Source organism: Ambystoma mexicanum, chromosome 5p (genome assembly GCF_040938575.1).
Source record: "Ambystoma mexicanum isolate Mex_15411 chromosome 5p, UKY_AmexF1_1, whole genome shotgun sequence".
NCBI classification, from domain to species: Eukaryota; Metazoa; Chordata; class Amphibia; order Caudata; family Ambystomatidae; genus Ambystoma; species Ambystoma mexicanum.
Genome location: NC_090930.1, coordinates 695,496,309 through 695,516,651, shown reverse-complemented (window position 1 = coordinate 695,516,651; position 20,343 = coordinate 695,496,309). Strand labels below are relative to the sequence as shown.

General features: G+C 45.1%; 1 protein-coding gene across 5 annotated transcripts in view; it reads right to left on the bottom strand.

Moving 5' to 3' along the window:
* GABRA3 (gamma-aminobutyric acid type A receptor subunit alpha3) overlaps positions 1-20,343 on the bottom strand; it is a 2,265,987-nt gene that overhangs the window by 1,051,335 nt on the left and 1,194,309 nt on the right. For all 5 annotated transcript variants that reach the window (XM_069613066.1, XM_069613068.1, XM_069613067.1 and 2 more), the window contains one exon: positions 718-938. In XM_069613066.1, coding sequence (XP_069469167.1) covers positions 718-938 — 221 coding nt within the window. The remainder of the gene's footprint in view (positions 1-717; positions 939-20,343) is intronic.

Below are 20,343 nucleotides of genomic sequence, written 5' to 3'. Positions count from 1 at the left end.
GCATTGCTCTGCTCCAGACATGTTCAACTAGCACTGGGCCTTCTTGGTTGGTCATGCAGCAGGGATTTCTTGATAGTGCTTGACGAGGATGTACGTCAAGCATTGTCCCGGATGTACCCTTGAAGATGGGAAATTGTCCCAAAACACGTAGGGTTTATATGTATAATTCTTGTCAGGAGTTGTTAAATAGGTTGTCAGTATTGTATCATTAGTCTGACTGACTTTCTATGTATTGATGGAGTGGCAGTTGGAATGGCAACTGCAAAATGCACTGTATTCCATGTGAGTTCTTTAAACTGAGTTATTTTTAGAAACATATTAAACCCTGTGGTTATTACACAGGTTGTAAAGAAAAATGTTTTGGAACTGACCTTAATTTAATTTTGCTGAGGAATATGATGGATGGTCGGTCATAAATAGATTTTCTATGCAATTGCAAAAGCTGAGTGCAGTGCCCATCCCCTTTTATCTTACTAGAGGAACACCTTGCAATTCTTAAACTGCTGCCCTCCAATGCCATACCCTGTCAATGTCAACTAACGTCGGCAGCGCATTCTTTGTTTGCGATGTATATGCATGTGTAGGTAGCCACTGCAAGCTGCAACAGTAAACATTATTTTCATTCAAAGCTCCCAGGTATTGAATGTGTTTTGCTTTTTCCCTTCGTGGAGCAAAGGTAGGTTTCAACAAAGGCACTGTAGCCTTAAATGGGCCTACCTCATTGTGTACAGGAGGGTGCCATTGTCAACGAGGCGCAGCAGCTTGTTGGGCGTGGTCATGTTATGAGCAACAGATTTCTTGCCGTTGTGAAAGAATGTGTCCGGGGTCCATATTTTACTGGCCAGCAGGTTGTTAAGAGGAAGTATCTTCATAGGCCCATCAAATTTAAGTCGCTCATCCCACCAGCTCTGCCGAAAGAAGACATCAATGGTATACTCCTGAGAAGAAATAATGAAGAGTGTTGAAAGGACAACCAAAGACACTCAATTGACATTGCATTCAAATGGTTGACTGTCTTGAGTCTTTAGAGCAACATTTATCAGCACTCTAAAGCAAGAATGACATTAAAATGAAATTATCTGGCATAACTTGCCGGGTATTGGCAATAGGATGGTTAAAACATTCATAATCCCCCAGTTCCCTATTGATCAAACATAGAAAGAAAAGACATCAGTTATCTTTTTAGCAGACTGAGTGTATCATCTGATATGCTCATGATATGTACACTTTTACAAGTAAATCACAGCATCTCACTAACTACACACAGTTCCGGGTCACTATGCAGTCTTATCATTTTTGGTGGTCCATACTCTCATGCTCGAATTCTGCACTGCTCCTCTTGTTGTAGGTCTTAGCTGTCACTGTGCCACCAGACCAAACTCAAAGTAGAGATGTTATTTTGCATCACCTCATTTTGGTAAGGTATATATAGAGTCAGAATGATTGCATCACAATGTCTCAGATGAATTACATGTGATGTTGTTCTTCCCCTTATGTGATGTACTATACAGGGCTTTACATATGAATAGGGACCTTAAAAGATCTAGTTTATGTATCCAGCATTTAGGCTGGCATCTTTTAACGGCAGCGCTATACTGTGAGTTGGGGTCTGTGTTTAATTTCTTTGTGTTCTTGCTGCCCTTCCCCAGCATCAAAGCTGTATTCAAGAGTCAGCCTTGCATGTGTCTGATTTCCTCTGCTTTATTCAATGATAATACAGAAACGTTTCCCTGGTGCAAGTGCCATTAGCACCAGGGCAAATGTTTTTAAATGAATCAATAATAATGATGGGCTTTTTTATGTTTCTATGTACCATTATTGAAAACAAGTAGCTCGATACACAGTGGACTGTATGTTGATAATGTCTGAGTGCTGGGATGCACCTGTGTTAATGCTCAGAATTCCGGTCAATGCTGTAGACTTTGGTCATAAAGCCAATTTGCTGATATGATTAGGATCAGGATGCAGGCAGAGATAGAAAGAGTTCCCTTTTTAGCAGCAGGATAAATGCAAAAACAGCATCATTTCTAGTATCCTTCCCTTCTAACTGCTCGGCTCCTGAAGGTTTCACATTCTGGTATCCTGCAACTATTCACGTCCCATGCACCTGCACAGACATGGCGTTCTGCACAGGTCGGTCGCAAAAGCACACTTGACACAAGGAGCATGGAAAATAGCAATGATAGAAACCTTGTGAAGTGGGGAGAAGGTCCATAATTGGGATTGTTGTGCATTCACCTTTCAAATAACAAACATGTCTTTGTCAATTGATCAATTAAAATCTGATCAGGCCATACCTACAGTTCCCAACTGAACATATAATGCCTTTGTGGATTGTGTTGTGTTATGTCCAGAAATGAAAAAAACCCTCAGCCCCTCTTGTAAGGTTATGTGTGCACTTGTAAAAGTGCATACCCAGCATACGGAAGTAGGAATACTGGAATTGGCCTAGATTGCAAAACTCTCTAGTTTTGAAACACTTATGAAATAACATCTTGAGCATGCGGCTATTAGTAAAAAGGCATAAAAGAATAAAGGAATACATATCTTTTGGAGTAAACCACGTATTGGAGCGTACCCTAAAATATTGTACAGTAAAAAGTAATTTACAAAGCTGATAGTATTGTATTGGAATCATGTGACTTGCTAGTCCACATCATTTACCAGCTGTTGCCGTCATAGACTAAGGTAGTATCAGTTGCAGTCATACACTCTGCACTCTCATCATGTTCCATTTATTGGTATTGTATGCCAAGTATTGTCATTGTATGTCCCATTACTCATACCATATGAACGCTATGCCTAGTGTACAGTAGGTTTTACCCTGGTATGCCTTGGTGCCTACGCTAATGGCTAGATTTCACCAATAACTACTCTTGGAGTTTCCTTGTGTGCCACATATTGCTATCATATGTAACTTCATGCAATTATATGCCTGGGTGTTCCCATCCTCTGACAGGTAATATAGTACAATGCCCAGTGTCTCACAACGTTTGCCAAGTGTTATAAACATGTGTTAGGCATTGACATCTGGTTATAAGTGGCAAGTACTTGCCAACATTGCCCATGGTCTGTGGCATATTACAAAGTTCTGACCCCTTTTTCAAGGTATTGTCATCCCATATCCCGTTATGTTGCACAATGTCAATACTTATTCGTTTTTACGTTCATTTCATGACCAATGTTTGTAAATCCCTTATAAATCCAAGTGGCCTAGAACTGTAACCTAAACAATCTGACATGTGGATTGTTTAGGGGGTTCTTTCCAATGGGTCCAGAGTCTCCCACATAACGGGGATGTTACTCTAAGAATTCCAATATTCTTAGAATAACATCCCCATTATGTGGTAGAGTCCGGATCAATTGGAGAGAAACACCTGAATAACACCAGAGGATATCTCTTCACAGTGCCAAGAGAATGTCCCCCTTCTCTTGGACCTTTATACAATGTTCAACAACACCAAAGGGTATTTCTCTCTTCTGCTGGTCTTCCTACAACTCACTCTCTACAGCATACAACAAGATCACAGCCTACCTGGTTCACTATGCTGCCAGGTTCTGTGACTGTAGGGATGATCTCAGAGGCAGTTTCATATTGTTTGTGGGTCCCAGAACCTTCTTGGCCCTTCTTGTTTCTTATGATTTATACCCGTTTCACTATCCTGCCAGGCATTCCCTTTTTTAGGCCACAGACCCTCTTGCCGTTGGTTCCTTATTCCCTCTTGCAGTCTATAGGCAGTCCTGGTTTCCCAATCTGCTAGAGACTGCCTCTCTCTGTTAGGTCCCAAGCCCTTTTTATAGGTAGTTCTTTCTCTTGTGTACCAGGCCCCTTTGTATGGATTTCTTTCTCTTGGGTCCCAGACCCCTTTGTATGGATTTCTTTCGCTTGGGGTCCCAGAAACCTTTGTCTGTCTTTCTTTCTCTTCAGTCCCACACTCCTATGTATGGCTTTCTTTCCCTTGGGTCCCGAACACTTTGCATAGACTTCCTTCTGTATCCCGTAGTCTAGACAGCCAGGTTTCTCAGACCTGCAGGGACTGCCAAAATTAAGACTATATTTGTTTGTTTGTTTGTTTGTTTGTTTTATTTATTTATAATGTGCACCAGACCCGAAGGTATTAGGGCGCTGAAGGCATAAGGAGGGTTGTTCAGCTTAGGTTACAATGCTGTAAGGTATATGTCAAAATACATTCCATTACAATACGTCAGAGTATGAAGCTGTGTGGTGACATATACATGCAATTTTATACATATTAGGCAAAAACATCAGGCACATTATGTATAAAGAACAGATAACAACAGATGGTGTAGGTAACATTATGTACAAAAAACAGATAGCAACAGAAGGAGTATGTTGGGACTAGTTAGGTTAGATGTTGTTTTCCTTGATCCATTGGATGAGGTTAGATCTGAAGCGTAGGTAGGGTAAGTCTTCCCTTAAGGAGGGTGGGAGTGGGTTCCAGTTCTGAGCGGCTTTGACCTGGAAATTACACCTGTTTTTGTACGTTTTAATCTGGGCACTATGAGGAGGATATCACTTCTGACTAGGTGTGGGTCCCAGTGTGGTAAGGACCCTCAGGGTTCCCAGCAAGCCTCACAGTTTTCCCAAGCCTTCTCTGGATGCTCCCCATTGGTTTCTGGGTCTCTCGCCCCCATTGCAGAACCTTCTTCTCTCCCTCGGCTCTGCAGCAGTTCTGCAGCATCTTCCTGCTTTCAGGCGGCAGGCTCCGTATGGAGGACATGTTCCAGCTCCTTCATCCAGCTGGTTGCCCGAGCTCTGGCTTTCTTCGTCTACTTGACCATGGTAGATCTGTCAGGGATGCCTCTGCTGGCACGCAAGTATCCAGTTTGTTGCATTTTCGGCATCCGAGTCCCTACAGTGGCTCACAAAGCTTCAAGTTCCTCGATGCAGATGAATTAATTTATTTATGTATTTATTTATTTAATTATTTATTATCTTTCATTTATAATGTGCTTAATACCAGAGAGTGGTTTCTAAGCGCGGTATCAGGATTCAAACCGGTGGTGCGCCGCTTTGTCTTGCTTTCAAGACAAACGGGATGGCCCTGAGCTATCCTTCCTCTCTTCGTTCAGATGTCCCTCTTCTATTTCAGGTATGTTTTAACCAATAGAAATTCTGTGTAGACTAGACCACTCTCAATGGTTTATGAAGGTGATCTTCATTTTTCTGCACTTCTTCCTCATCACAGTACTGATCTTGAGGACTCCCAATGAGTCTGTTGGCCTCTTCCCTTCCTCGTCTCAGTACACAAGGATTATAAAGGTCCCTTGAGGAGTCCACACTCTTCCTCATCCCAGTAATTCCTACCTTACGGGTTTTATGGAAACAGATAGAAACTCTAGGGATGGTGTAGTAGGGGGTTGGTGAGGAAGGTTGGTTCAGGTAAGGTGGGCTATGGAGATACTCTGTTCTCCCCAGGTCATCACTAATCTTAAAGGGGGCTTCCTTCCCCATGAGATACACCCATTGAGTACCACCCCCATGGGGTTTATCAGGTAGCGGCCTTATCTTCCTTGCCTCTTGGGAAGGGTATCCCCAATGGGAGAAGGGGCGACATCTGAGCATTCTTCACAGTATGTAAGATTTATTATATCTGTATTGTGTGTGTGTACATATTTTATAATATAGTATGTGTATCAATACTTGTACACTGATATAATAGTATCTCTAATATACAAAATAGTTGATTAAATATATAACTATACACACACACACTTATACTTATAGCAAAATCAATTTGCTGCATAGGTACCATATAAGTGTTTGACTTTATGTCTCCTGTACTATATGCCTCCTATACATTTGAAAAGTAACATTGAAGTTAGGTTTCACTTTGATGTGGGTTTTCAATATGTGCAAGAGCCGTATGAGTTTTAAATTTCATACATTACACATTTTACATCTCTTAAAAACTCACATCATGGTCAGTACTGTCTTTCATGTGAGTTTTCAAATGTATAGTAGTAAACATATACAAAATGTACATCTTCAACACATGTGTGTAAACTTTGCATATAAAAATGTTCATTCATTCTGCCCACGCTGTATATGCCTCCAATAAGTACGAAAGCTCACATTATTGTGAGTACTGAATCTGATGTGAGGTTTTATTAAGTGCAAGGGGCATATATTCGTTTTATAGTTTGCATCTGAACACAATTTTCATCTGCTGAAAACTAACATCAAAGTCACTCCTGCCGCGCAAACTTTACCCACAAATGGTTGCTATGGAGTGCCTATGGAGGCCCAGCACAGTAAGGTTTCATATACATATCTACATATCACAGTGCTTGATGCTAGGCATCCCTAGGTAGTGTGGGATGTTTTTATCCACGCATCCAAGCCCTACCTCAAAACTGTGCAGTACTGGCATTGAAAACATCATGATGGCAAGAGCTTCCCAGAAAATTCCCAGGGAAAGGCATGAAGAATAGGCTGCCACCCATTTTGCCGATGTTATGGGCACAGAAGGGCACTGCCTAAAACCACCATTGGACTACCCACACAGTAGCCTGAAACCATTGGGAATGGCAATGCTGATTGCCAAAAGCAACCTAGAATTGTGGGGAATTCATTTTCTTAAATCCCAAAAATGGGTGCATTACCAGTACTCACCACTATCAGAAAGCAGGCTTTTTAAAACAACACCAGACTTTTTTTCTCTTTTTGTGTAAAACTGAATAAATGAACCCAAAGCAGGCCAAAGAAAGACTTACTGAGAGGTGGATACAATGTAAAGTTATATTCTGAAGTGACTTGAAGGTTTATAACAAGACTGGCTGAGCTGTGGATTTCAGCAGTTTAAGTAAATTTGGACTGAAAGACACTAAAAACCTAAATGTTTAAAAGAAATGAGTGACCTACTTTTGAGTGTCACATAGGTTGCAATTGTTTAAATGTCATAGTTTTAAACTTAGAATCAGAATTCTAGCTGCATATGTAAAAATGGTTAGTTTTATTTGAATGCAGAAAACTGGGTAACTAAAAGTGACATTAGCTGGGGCCTGGCTTAAGGAACTGAATTCTGCCCACCAGCTACCCCCGACAGGAGTTGAGACTTGCACAACTGCTGTGTTACCAGGCCTAGCTGCCTTTTTGCTGCTCCCACCAAAAGGGATCTGACACTTCTCTGATTGAATTATCAAGGGACTGCTAGAGACTAAACATAGGACCCAGGCAGAGGGTTTATTGAAGTGGCCATAAATGGCTTCCTCTTGAACAATGGGCCTTCCAGGGCCCAGGCAAATGTTTTATTATGGGGGCCGTAAATGTGGCTTCCTCCTGGAAGGAAAGGGGAGGAGTAATGCATGTGAGAGCAAGCTGGCTTGGCAGAAACTGGGAGGGGAAGAAACTGGAGACAGAGGCTGAGCTTGAAGAAAGTGGAAAGACTGGTTTCTGTACCATGTGACCTGAAAAGACACACCCCTGTAGCCAGAATATGGTTTTAGAAAAAGATGAATAACTCATAGTACGGACTTGTCATAATTATTTAAATGATACCATAATTCTTGTGATTTTTCTGCCCACATTTTAAGAGGTTTTTAGAACCAGTGGCATGATCTGGGGGCAAACTAGCAGTTAAGAGGGTATTACTTAAAATGTATGCATGTTAAAAGTCTGATACTTCATCAATTAATGCCTGCATGCCTTGCACACATTTGGGTAAATTTGAGTAAGAATCTGATATTGGTAACCTGACCAAAAAGTGAAATATGTTGCCATTTCTCAATGCAAGCTCTCAGGAAGAGCAGATTTGGACAGGGTATACCTCCTGTGATATGTGATGGGTGCATGTAATTTTAAACAAATGTGTACCTGTGCAAATATGTCTTTGGGTCAAAATATAGATTGTGTGTAATTTGACAGGGGTGGGTTCTCTGTACCATAAACAGACCTCATCATGATGACACTTCATTTCATTCCCCCAATCAAGGGGAAGAGGATGAAGTGGCCAATGACAAGTGGAGAGGGGTAGGGCCTAGGAAGCTAGCCTTTCCACCCATTTTCAAAACACATAAAAGCAGACAGTCAGGACAGATAGGGACATTCAATTCCATTTGCTGCGGAGCATGCTGCCGGACCATACCACATCCAGAGATCCAGACTTCAAATCCATCAATTTCCAGAGAAAGCTGTGCAGAAAGATCCAGAAGCAGTGCTGTACCCAGAGAGAGCAGAGCTGACCCAGACCACTGTTAGCAGAACCAGAGAGCTGACTCAGATCACTGTGAAGTGCCGAGACTAGACCAGAGTCCAGTCTAAAACCTGACCAGATCCGTGGCGAGGCCCATTCTATTTCTAAATATATTGTGAGTACCTAGCAGAACTGTGCAGAACCAATCTCTTAGTTAAAATAATATAATTCAATCTATTTTAATCTAAGTAGAACTGCCTCCTAACTGTCACCTGTCATTTTGTAAAGCTGTCACCTGTCATTTCTAGTTGCTAGCTGTCACTTGTCACTTTGAACTTTAAAATTTCAAATCTGAAAAACGACCTTTACCATATCGCTCATATCTCCGTGACCGTTTGTCTTAGAGGCTTGCAGTAACTTTCCTCTGAAATCTGGGAATCTTGGCTTTTCAACGAACCTAGAACCGCATTCCTATTCCATACACTCTTGCCGCAATCGCGAAAAACGCACTCGCGAATTTACCGCGATTTGCAAATTTCTCCACGTGTGAAAACAGCAGTTTCCTTGCTAAAAATTCGTTTGCCTCTTAAGAACAATCCCTGAATCATTGCTAGAGTGAGCCTGGACTAATATTAACTAGATACCACTCACCCTGAACCTCTAGAGGGAATTAAAAGCATTTTAGCATATTTTTCACTTCATTGCCAGCACATATAAAAGCATTTTGGGCCTGTGTTTCAAACTTCTGTAGTCTAAGCTTGCTGGGGTGAACTGAATTACATTTGATTACATTTCTGAGAACTGTGTGCTTTCCTTCCATTTCCTTGCATTGCATAAAGGGGGGGAGTGGATTGCCAGAGAAAAGTGATTACATTGTTTTGTTGAAATCCTATTGAGTATTTTCTGTATTGCATTTCATTCAACATTGCATCCATCTGAACTTATATAAAGGATTCTCTACCACCTTATTCTTCTGTTCCTATTCACAAGTGTGCTAGTGCCAGACTATCCATTATTGATTACTGCTCAGATTAAGTGTGATATCCAATTATTAATTATTATAAAGTGTGATATATATATATATCTATTGTTTAAATTATCAAATAAACCTTTAAACTTGCAAAACAGAACTACTTCTTGGCTCAGTGGGGTCAGGGGGATTCCAAGAGAGGGGTGTTATATAGGGGTAGTCATCCAGAACGCATGAACTGGACATAAAGATATATTAATAAGGGTTTCCATTCAGTATCCCAGACTAGGCATTGACTTAGCTGTAGTGTTGAATTGAATCCTCTTACAAATTGGGGGCTCGAGCGGGACGTTTGGGTTAGATCTATCACTTGTGCAGATTAATACAGTGTGCCAGCTGACCAGATACACATATCCGGTCGGATCACCACGCTGTGTTACGCTGTAAAGCACTCCTCAAAGGAACGCTCTAAGGAAAAGGTCTGTTTTGCAAAAATAAAATACAAACTTCTGTAAGTCAGGAAGGAACTCAAATTCCAGAATGACGACCTTGGTAGATATGAAAATAGCCAGAGAGCACTTCTTACATAAGCTATTTGTGAGAGGTGAGTGGACCCATCAGGACCAGACGGTCTGGTTGCAAGCAATCGCACCCCAGATCACGGAAACAGGGTCAGATATATGGAGAGATCAGGGTCCCTTACATGTGGCCCTGAGTGAACTATACATGGCTCCTAAAGCTAAGGATGAACAAGACAAGATGGTTAGGATAGTGGCATACCTGTACCTATATATGGGAGACATGCAGGATAAATGTACTGAAAGCCAAGATCTGGCGAATAAGCGACAGATGGCGTTAGAGAAGGTCCAATCTGACCTGGTCTCTTCTGAGCAGAGGCTGCAGGGGAGCCAGGAGTCAGAAAATGAGAGTAGACAGCACATCATTAAAATAAAGAGGGACATGGACATCCTGCAACAGGAAAAGGCTGACCAGGATACCAGATTTCTGGCCTTGCAGAAGGAGTACCAAGAAGGTTTGGACTCCCTACTGCAGAGCCAGAAAAAGCTGGAGCAACAGTTAGACTTCAATAGGGCATGTGCTGAGCAGGTAGTCACCCTGCAAAGCCACCTAGATAGGGAGAAGGCAGAGAGCAATAAACTGATTTTGAAAGACCTGGATACCCAGGCAGAGTTTGACCAGGAGCGCCAGAAAACTGGTGCCTTCCAAAGGCAAAGGGACGACCTGGCGGCACAGATGCAGGCTCTTAGTCAGGAAAGGGATACCTTAGGCCAGGAAGTCTGCCACTTAAAAAGGAAAATGGAAGAAAATCACCTGGCCCTCCAGGGACTGGGTGACCTCCAAAAAGAACACCACAACTTGTTAGAGCACACCAGGAAGGGGGAGGATGCTCTGGCAAGAAAGGAGCAGGCCAATAGGGACACAGCTCAGGAGGTAACCCTCCTGCAGCAAAGACTGGCCCAGTGCTCCAGGACCAATCAGGAAACGCAGAGAGAGAATGAGGCTCTCTGCCAGCACAATGATAGGCTCCAACAACAGGTAGCGATGCAGGAGAGACTGATAGAGTCTAGTAAGGCCTTAACTGAGGAACTGAAGGCGCAGGCTCTTGCATTGCAACAGGGAGCAGGGGCGGATAGAGATGAGGTTCGCTGGGAAAGAGAAACTCCTGAGCATAACCCCAGGAGCCCTAGTACCAGAGGCCTTTATCTCTCTCAGTCCCTGGACTCTGCCACCCCCATGTCCCCAGGCGCACATGAGCACCAGGCCACAGGGATGGCAGATTACTATCCAGCCAGAAGCATGGGGCTCATAGGCCAGTACCTCCCAGGAATGGATGGGCGGGCATCCGGGTATGGGCACCCAAGCACAGTGCAATTTAGTGGGGAACCCCAGGAGAGTAGGCCCATTAAGGGCATCCTGAAAACCTCTGCCCAGTTAGGTCAGTGGGGGGGGGTACCCATCAAATCCTGGCAGCAAGGAGGGATCTGAAGACTCCTCTGAGCGGTACAGGAGACAGGAGACCAGGTCCCCACATTCTGCCAGCCATTCCCAGGCTCGCAGAATCCGGGAAAACCTGGAAGATCAGACAGGAACCTCTGGGAGCAGTGCCTCTGAGTCAGAGGACGAATGGACAAGGGTTACCCGAACCAAAAAGGCCAATAAGGCAAAAAGGGCCTTGATTAAGGACCCATTGAAACAGATTAAGGCAATCAGGAGTGTCATCACGCCTTATCATAAGAACGCCAAGTACTCTGTTTGGGAACACTTGGAGCTCTATGAGCAAATGATGGAGACTTTTCATTTGAAGGACAGCCAAAGCTGTATCCAATATGTAAAGTGGACATTCTCCCCAGAGTACTCCAGTTTCTTTGCAGGGCTGGAGGACCAAAATCATTCCAGGTGGTCCACCTATAGGGCGGCCATATTAAAACATTTTTCTGTTCACAGAAATCCCCAAGAGGCTCGCAAGGCAGCCTACAATTTACAATGTGGGGAGGATCAGGCCCCACAAGAATTTGTGCAGGAGTTAAAGCGTGCTTTTGCACAGACCACAAGAAGGGTGCGCACGGATAGCAGAGAATTTATTAATACGTTTTTCCATGCCTTGCCCAAATACATAATGACCCAGCTCGTGAGGGATTTTCACGAGAAAAGATCTTTAGACTGGGTCATTGAACAGGCGACCCGGATCTATGAGGTGCAGAAACCGGTGGAAAACAAAAACCAGCCCAAAATCCCCAAAACTAACAGCACCCCTGCTGCTGCCAAGGTGGCAGAGGTAAAGGTTGCCCCCGTTTTGGATTTGGAGATGGGGGGGCCTAAAAACCTACCTGCACCTAATAATGCTAGGCCCAGAAGGTCCTCGGGCCAGTCACAAACAGGGAGTCAAGGAGGTAGTCCCACAAATGGGGTCCCTCGCTCTCCTGACTATGTAAGTCCCCGTTACAAGGGAAATCGACCCATCCTGGGTTATGTGTGGACTCCTCCAGCCCAAGGGGGGGATCCAGCCAAGCACCTAACCCAGGGAACTTCCCTCCCAACTTCCCACAGGAGGGCAGAAATTCTCCAAATCCTGGGCAGAACTTCTTCCCCAGGTATCCACCCAATTTCCAGCCCCAAAATCATCCATCCTTCTTTCCCCAATTCCCTGAGCCCAGACAACCGAATCCGGGAGAGGGGAGGCCAAGGGTGGAGGGGTATCCAAATCTTCCCAACCAGGGGTACTACCAAAGAAGGGATAGCTACCCTTCCCGGGATCAGCCCAGGGGAGAAAACAGGGCCCCGTATCAGCCTGAGCGGGTTTCCCAGTTAGAGCGCCAGGTTCAAAACATGGCGCGGGATCTGGGTCACATACTGAGGGCTCAGCAGAACCCTCAGATCGGCATGCCAGCGCAGAACGCACCCAACTCTGGACCTGGTGCTCCAGAACAATGACGGGGGCAGCACCCCGATAACTCACCGGTTCCCAGGGAGGAGGCACAAAGGGAAGGGGGGTGTAAAGCCTGGGAGGAAGCTTCCTTCCTCACTTGTAAACAGCCCCTGGAAACCCAGGAACGGGAAACAAAATCTCTTGCCCCTGAAAGTCTGCCTCCTAAGGAGCAGAGGGGGGGTATGAGAAACAAAAGACCCAAACAGACTCAGTTTGAGGAGGCGGTACAGATCTTCCAATTTGAGGGAGAGGGATCCTCAGAAGATCCTGGGAAAAGGATCTTCTCCTTCAGAGAGGGGGGAACTCCTCCCAAAGAAAAATGGGTCCCTAGGGATGCAAATCCAGACTGGGGAGATGTGGAGACTGAGCTACCGCCGCCCACCATCTCATCCCAGAACCAACAGCAAGAAAATCCCCTGGTTCAAACCCATCCTGGTGACTGCCTCCAAAAAGGGGGGGGCGGCCCAGAACCGGAGCCAGGGGAACCCACAATGGCTCTGATCTCCAGTTGCCAATTTTTTCTTTCAGATTCCCAAGGCTCTCCACAGAATTCTGCCCAAATCTCTTCGCTAGCGATGTTCAAAACCAGAAAGTTAGCCCACCAGTTGTCCAAAAATGTGCATTATCTGTGCCCCCTTGAGGAGAAGGAGGGAAGATACTATGCCCCGGTACAAGTACAGGGACAGGGTACAATTTTGGCACTGGTGGACACGGGATCTCAAGCTACCCTTCTGTCCAGAAGGGCCTTTGATGAACTGAATGCAGGAAGGGGAGGGAATTACCAAATTCCTCTCACCTCACTTCCTGGACAACTCCAGAACTTTGACGGGAAGGAAATTCCCGTCGAGGGGACGGCAGATTTGGACATTAAAATTGGGCGACACAAGTTGAAACACCCGGTCATAGTTGTGACTCCAGAGGGCACCCCTTGTTTACTGGGGAATGACCTCCTGAGGAGGTTGTCACCCTTAATAGATTGCGTAAACAAGGTCCTCTGGACCCAGACTAGCCGACCAATAAAATTAAAACAGAGTGTCAACCATGTTAGTTTAAACGGCACCTGCCACATGGTTGAACAAAAATCTAACCAAGTAGAATTTCACTTCCAGAACAACCAAATTCCAGACGTGACAGTAATAGCAGTAGGACAACAGACTGGTGATGGGGGGTCCTCTCTATTTCTGAAAATCAACCTTCCTTCCAGCCTAAAGTGGTATTCCACGCTGGAAGGAAATACTCTGAAATTCTTTACTAATCCACAATCAGAAACTCCCACTCCTATAGTCCAGAAAGATGTGAAATCAGCTCAGAGCCTGGTGAGATTCAGCCAATTGGAGAGCAGTTGTTCATCCCTGTTCAGTTAAATGATGGGAAGGACTCTGTTCTCGCTCGAGTGTGTGTGAACAACGGTAAGAGCTTCATCAGCGAAGCCATGTTTCGCCAACTCGCAAAAGATCCAGCCATTCCCACATTCAAACTGATAGACAAATGGGAAATGGACCTGGAAGCACCTAATTCCAAACATCTCCTGCCAAGCAGGTGTATGCTCAAAATCTCCATTGGCAACAAGAGCATAGTCCACAATTGTTGGGTCTTGCGAGACGTCCCTGCCGCCTTTTACTTAGGCAGTGACATTCTCAATCGCTTTGCCATTAGTTTGGACCTAATAAACTTCAAAGCTTGGTCCCGGTTAGCGGATAATCCCATGGGCTTTGATGATCCAGAAAAAGCATTTAGGTCAGCTCAATTGCTACCTTATGCAGTTGAAATTCAGATCAAAGAGGAAGTCACCATCCCAGAAAGGACCCGACAATTCTCCCTGGAAGTGAAAGTTAAAAGAGGACAATATTTGCAAAACCCTGATGCTTACATACATCTAAACGCTTCTCTCCAACAGCAAGGGTTGGGGGTAACCCCAACACCATTAGTCAACATAGAACATGACACCATTCCAATAGAGGTGGATAACAGCGACTTAAAGAGTATTACTCTAGCCGCAGGCACCATTATTGGAATGGCGGTTGATGACCGACATTTTTCCATCGATTTAGGTAATGAACTGTTAGGGCCAATCCCCAAGGACTGCTTTGACAGTGACAGTGATGACAATACAACACCAGACAGGATTTTTACCCGGCATGGGGGGAACTTCCTGGTGTACACTTCTTGCCCTTATGGTAAGGAAGATGTGACTTGTGACTTCAGAAGGGATGAGGTGATTTTCCAGGTCCATGAGGGCTGCCTTTCCCACCTGAAGCCTCCAGTCCAAATCAGCACTCTGACCAGGGACTTCTCCACCCAGCTGGAGAAGGCCGCTGAGATAGCCAAACCAGAAGTCTTTCCAGGCTTCAGGCAGATGGTGGAAGAGAGAGTCAACCTAGCTGATGCCTGTGTGACTCTGGAATAAAATCAAAAGTTGAAACAAGTTTTCTTGGATTTCCAAGATCTCTTTGCGGTAGACTCATATGACTGTGGTCGCACTGACATCCACACAACAACAATCCCCACGGACCCTGGCATGACTCCTGTGTTTGTGAAGCAATATCGCTTGCCTCTCGCATCAATGGAGTCCCTTACTGAAATAATTAAGAACCTTGAGTCCCGGGGAATAATCCGTCCAGTCCACAGCACCTTCAATAATCCGGTGCTGGGAATATTGAAGCCAAACGGCCAGTGGAGACTCTGCACCGACCTCAGGGAGCTCAACAAACGGGTCCATACTTCCCGATGGCCTCTGCCCTACATTGACCAAGGGCTGGCCCAGATCCAGGGGTCACAGGTATTCACTGCAATAGACCTGACCAATGGATACTGGACTGTGCCTGTCAGTAGGGAGGACCAATACAAGCTGGCTTTTACCTTTGGGGGCCAGCAATACACATGGACCCGGACTCCCTTCGGATACCTCAACTCCGGCAATGAATTCAACATTTTCCTACATAAGGCCATGCCCGACCTGGGTGCGAGGGGTAACCTGGCTTATGTAGATGATGTCCTCATCAAAAGTTCATCTGTGGAGGAACACATAGCGGAGATCCGTTATCTTCTGACCCAGTTGAGGGCCGCCGGAGCAAAACTTTCCTTTCAAAAAGCACAGTGGTGCAGAACCCGTGTTAATTTCTTAGGGCATGAGATTACTCCTCAGGGTTTCTGTCCCCAGGAAAAAAAAGTGGAAGCACTCCAAAAACTGAAAGACCCCACAACTCTGCGGGAACTAAGGAGCCTCCTTGGACTGACTAATTACAGCAGAAAGTTCATTGAGGGCTACGCAGAGATCACCAGACCCCTGATTCATCTCTTGAAGGGGGGGTCAAGTGGGAATGGGGTCCAGAACAAGCCGAGGCAGTAAAACAACTCAAAAGAAGCCTCTCAAAAGCGCCTTGCCTAGCTTACCCTGTCAGAAACAAGGAGTTCTTCCTGGAGACGGGGTTCTCTAATACGTGCTTGACGGCAGTATTATACCAAAAGCATGACAAGGTCAATAAAGTAATCTCCTATGCGAGCAAAACTTTATCCTCTGTGGAGGAAAAAATCAACGATTGTGAGAAGGCACTCCTGGCAACGGTGTGGGCATTGAAGAATTACCGCCCGTTTATCCAGGGGGAACACATCATAGTGGAGACTCCACACCAGCCTCTGCAATATCTCCAAAGTGACAGAATCCGGGCCGGAAATGTGAGTAATTCCCAAATTACTTCCTGGATTCTGTCAATGCAAGGCTTTCCTGTGGAGGTCAGATATGGCCAAAACAAGAAGAGTCCCCTCGCGCAAGGTCTGGCTGACTTGCATGATTGTGCCAGAGAAAACTGTCTCGAGGACGAAAGTCTAAAAATCAAGGACAACACGGAGGCATACCTTAATTCCCCACACAAAGTCTTTGAAGAGGACAAGTGTGAGGGAATGCCCACTGTCTATGTGGATGGATGCTCTTACCATGTTGACAACAAAGGGGAGAAAGAACTGGTGGCCGGCGTAGGGAATGCATGGGTGAAGGAGTTCCCAGAACCCTCCGCTGGGTACAAAATTGGTCCCCGAAGTAGTCAGGTGGCAGAATTGATGGCTGTGCATCAGGCCATCCTCACTGCTGTCCAGCATCAACTCCACGAACTGGTCATAATCACAGATTCTGATTATGTACGGAACGGGTTCGTGGAGCACCTGGTTAATTGGAAAACCAGATGCATGTTATGTGCTAACAACAAACCCTTGAAACATGGGAAGTTGATCCAAAACATTGATGATCTGTTCACCTCGAATGAGATGACCATCTATTGGAAAAAGATCAAGGGTCATTCCAAAGTAGAGGGACCAGACAAAACTGGAAATGACTTAGCTGATCAGCTGGCCAAAACCGGGGCCATCCAAGGAGATCTAATTGAGATTGAGTCCCTGTTGGGGGAAATCCAGGTCACTGCTATCACTAGGTCCCAGACAAATGCTCACGATGATCTTTCAATTGCACAATGGAGTAAGGAGACCCCTGATGCTGATTTGATTACAGCTCAGAAGGGGGATCCAATTGTTGGTAAGTTTTACCAACACCTTGAGGACCCTGAGAACTTTCCCCTGACGGATACCGATTATATTGGGAAAGAGGACCTAAGAGTGTTGAGACGGTTTGCTGGTAAGGAAATCCAAAGCTGGCCACGATCAGTGGGTGGTTCCTACCTCATTCCGAAGCCTGATGTTAAGTCATGCCCATGATGCGGCCACCGCCGGTCATAGGGGGTTTCACACAACACTGGAAATCTTAAGAGAGGTTGCATACTGGCCACACATGGGGCAGGACCTTGACCAATACTTGAAGGGGTGTCTTGTGTGTGCGCAATTTCAGCCGACGTCCCTCACACACCGCGCGCCTCTCCAAAAGAGGGGGATGACACTGCCATGGTCAGATTTACAAATCGACTTTGTAGGCCCCGTGATTCGCTCTGCTAGTGGGAATAAGTACATGTTGACTGTGACATGCTTGTTTACCAAGTGGGTGGAATGTCTCCCAGCCCCAAATTGCAAGACAGAAACTGCAGCTGCCCTGATGATTAACCACATCTTTTCCCGTTTTGGTCTACCTCAAAGGATTGAGTCAGACAGAGGTAGCCACTTCACCAGTGAAGTGATGACAAAGATGTGGGAGATACTGGGGGTCAAAAGGAAGTTGCATATTGCTTACCGGCCAGCTTCTTCTGGGGCAGTAGAGAGATATAACCGAACCATTGTGAACATACTAAAAAAGTTTGTGGCAGATTCTGGGCCAAGTTGGGATATCCGATTACCTCTGGTCCTAATGGCCATCAGATCTACCCCTTCATCTGCAACCAAAATGTCACCATTTGAGTTGATGACTGGGCGCAAGATGGTGCTTCCTCAGCATTTGCTCTACAGGACCCAAGAGCAGACACTGATAAATGTCTCCACAACATGCTTTTGCTTATGCTCAGCGGAATCTAGAAAGATCAGCTGATAGCATGAAGACCCACTATGACCTGAAGACTTCCAGGAAGGAATATCAGGTGGGGGACCGGGTCTATCTATACAATTTCCAAAGGAACCAGGCCAAACAGCGAAAATGTTTGCCTACATGGAAGGGACCCTTTGAGATTATAGACAAAATCTCCCCTGTGGCCTACAAGATCCGCATCCCCAAAGGCGGGTTGGCAGAGGGGGAAGACAAGTGGGTCCACATTAACCAGTTGAAGTGTTGCCATCCCAGGCACACTCTGCAACAACTGGAGGAAACCTCTGGAATCCTAGAGGGTACTGTCTCAGATTAATTCAGTTCTAACTTAAAATATCCTACATATGGCCTATCAAATTCTGAGTTTCTCAATGTGGGTGTTTTCGTTTTTGAATGCAAAAAGAAATGTGCATGTTCATATGTTTTGACTATAAATTTATATGCCACCCCACTATATCAATGGTGGGGGAGAAATGTCCATGAATAGGTATTGCCGCTCTTCCTTTGTCGTCCTAGGAGAAAGAAAACCTGGAGACGGGCCAAGGAGGACGATCCGGAGACCGGGAGCAGAGACGCAAGGGGCCCAGTGTACCGCCCAATACTCCCATCAGGACCGGCGAGGAGAACCGATCGATCCGACCGGATGGAGGAAAAGTGCTGAACTGTGCCATCTATTGGAAGAAGATGAGGAAACATCCCAGGTCTTGCGAGTCCCATCAGTGAAACAGAATGGCCATCGCAAGAGGGGGGCTTGTGGGATGTTTTTATCCACGCATCCAAGCCCTACCTCAAAACTGTGCAGTACTGGCATTGAAAACATCATGATGGCCAGAGCTTCCCAGAGAATGCCCAGGGAAAGGCATGAAGAATAGGCTGCCACCCATTTTGCCGATGTTATGGGCACAGAAGGGCACTGCCTAAAACCACCATTGGACTACCCACACAGTAGCCTGAAACCATTGGGAATGGCAATGCTGATTGCCAAAAGCAACCTAGAATTGTGGGGAATTCATTCAAGTGACTTGAAGGTTTATAACAAGACTGGCTGAGCTGTGGATTTCAGCAGTTTAAGTAAATTTGGACTGAAAGACACTAAAAATCTAAATGTTTAAAAGAAATGAGTGACCTACTTTTGAGTGTCACATAGGTTGCAATTGTTTAAATATCATAGTTTTAAACTTAGAATCAGAATTCTAGCTGCATATGTAAAAATGGTTAGTTTTATTTGAATGCAGAAAACTGGGTAACTAAAAGTGACATTAGCTGGGGCCTGGCTTAAGGAACTGAATTCTGCCCACCAGCTACCCCCGACAGGAGTTGAGACTTGCACAACTGCTGTGTTCCCAGGCCTAGCTGCCTTTTTGCTGCTCCCACCAAAAGGGATCTGACACTTCTCTGATTGAATTATCAAGGGACTGCTAGAGACTAAACATAGGACCCAGGCAGAGGGTTTATTGAAGTGGCCATAAATGGCTTCCTCTTGAACAATGGGCCTTCCAGGGCCCAGGCAAATGTTTTATTATGGGGGCCGTAAATGTGGCTTCCTCCTGGAAGGAAAGGGGAGGAGCACTGCATGTGAGAGCAAGCTGGCTTGGCAGAAACTGGGAGGGGGAGAAACTGGAGACAGAGGCTGAGCTTGAAGAAAGTGGAAAGACTGATTTCTGTACCATGTGACCTGAAAAGACACACCCCTGTAGCCAGAATATGGTTTTAGAAAAAGATGAATAACTCATAGTACGGACTTGTCATAATTATTTAAATGATACCATAATTCTTGTGATTTTTCTGCCCACATTTTAAGAGGTTTTTAGAACCAGTGGCATGATCTGGGGGCAAACTAGCAGTTAAGAGGGTATTACTTAAAATGTATGCATGTTAAAAGTCTGATACTTCATCAATTAATGCCTGCATGCCTTGCACACATTTGGGTAAATTTGAGTAAGAATCTGATGTTGGTAACCTGACCAAAAAGTGAAATATGTTGCCATTTCTCAATGCAAGCTCTCAGGAAGAGCAGATTTGGACAGGGTATACCTCCTGTGATATGTGATGGGTGCATGTAATTTTAAACAAATGTGTACCTGTGCAAATATGTCTTTGGGTCAAAATATAGATTGTGTGTAATTTGACAGGGGTGGGTTCTCTGTACCATAAACAGACCTCATCATGATGACACTTCATTTCATTCCCCCAATCAAGGGGAAGAGGATGAAGTGGCCAATGACAAGTGGAGAGGGGTAGGGCCTAGGAAGCTAGCCTTTCCACCCATTTTCAAAACACATAAAAGCAGACAGTCAGGACAGATAGGGACATT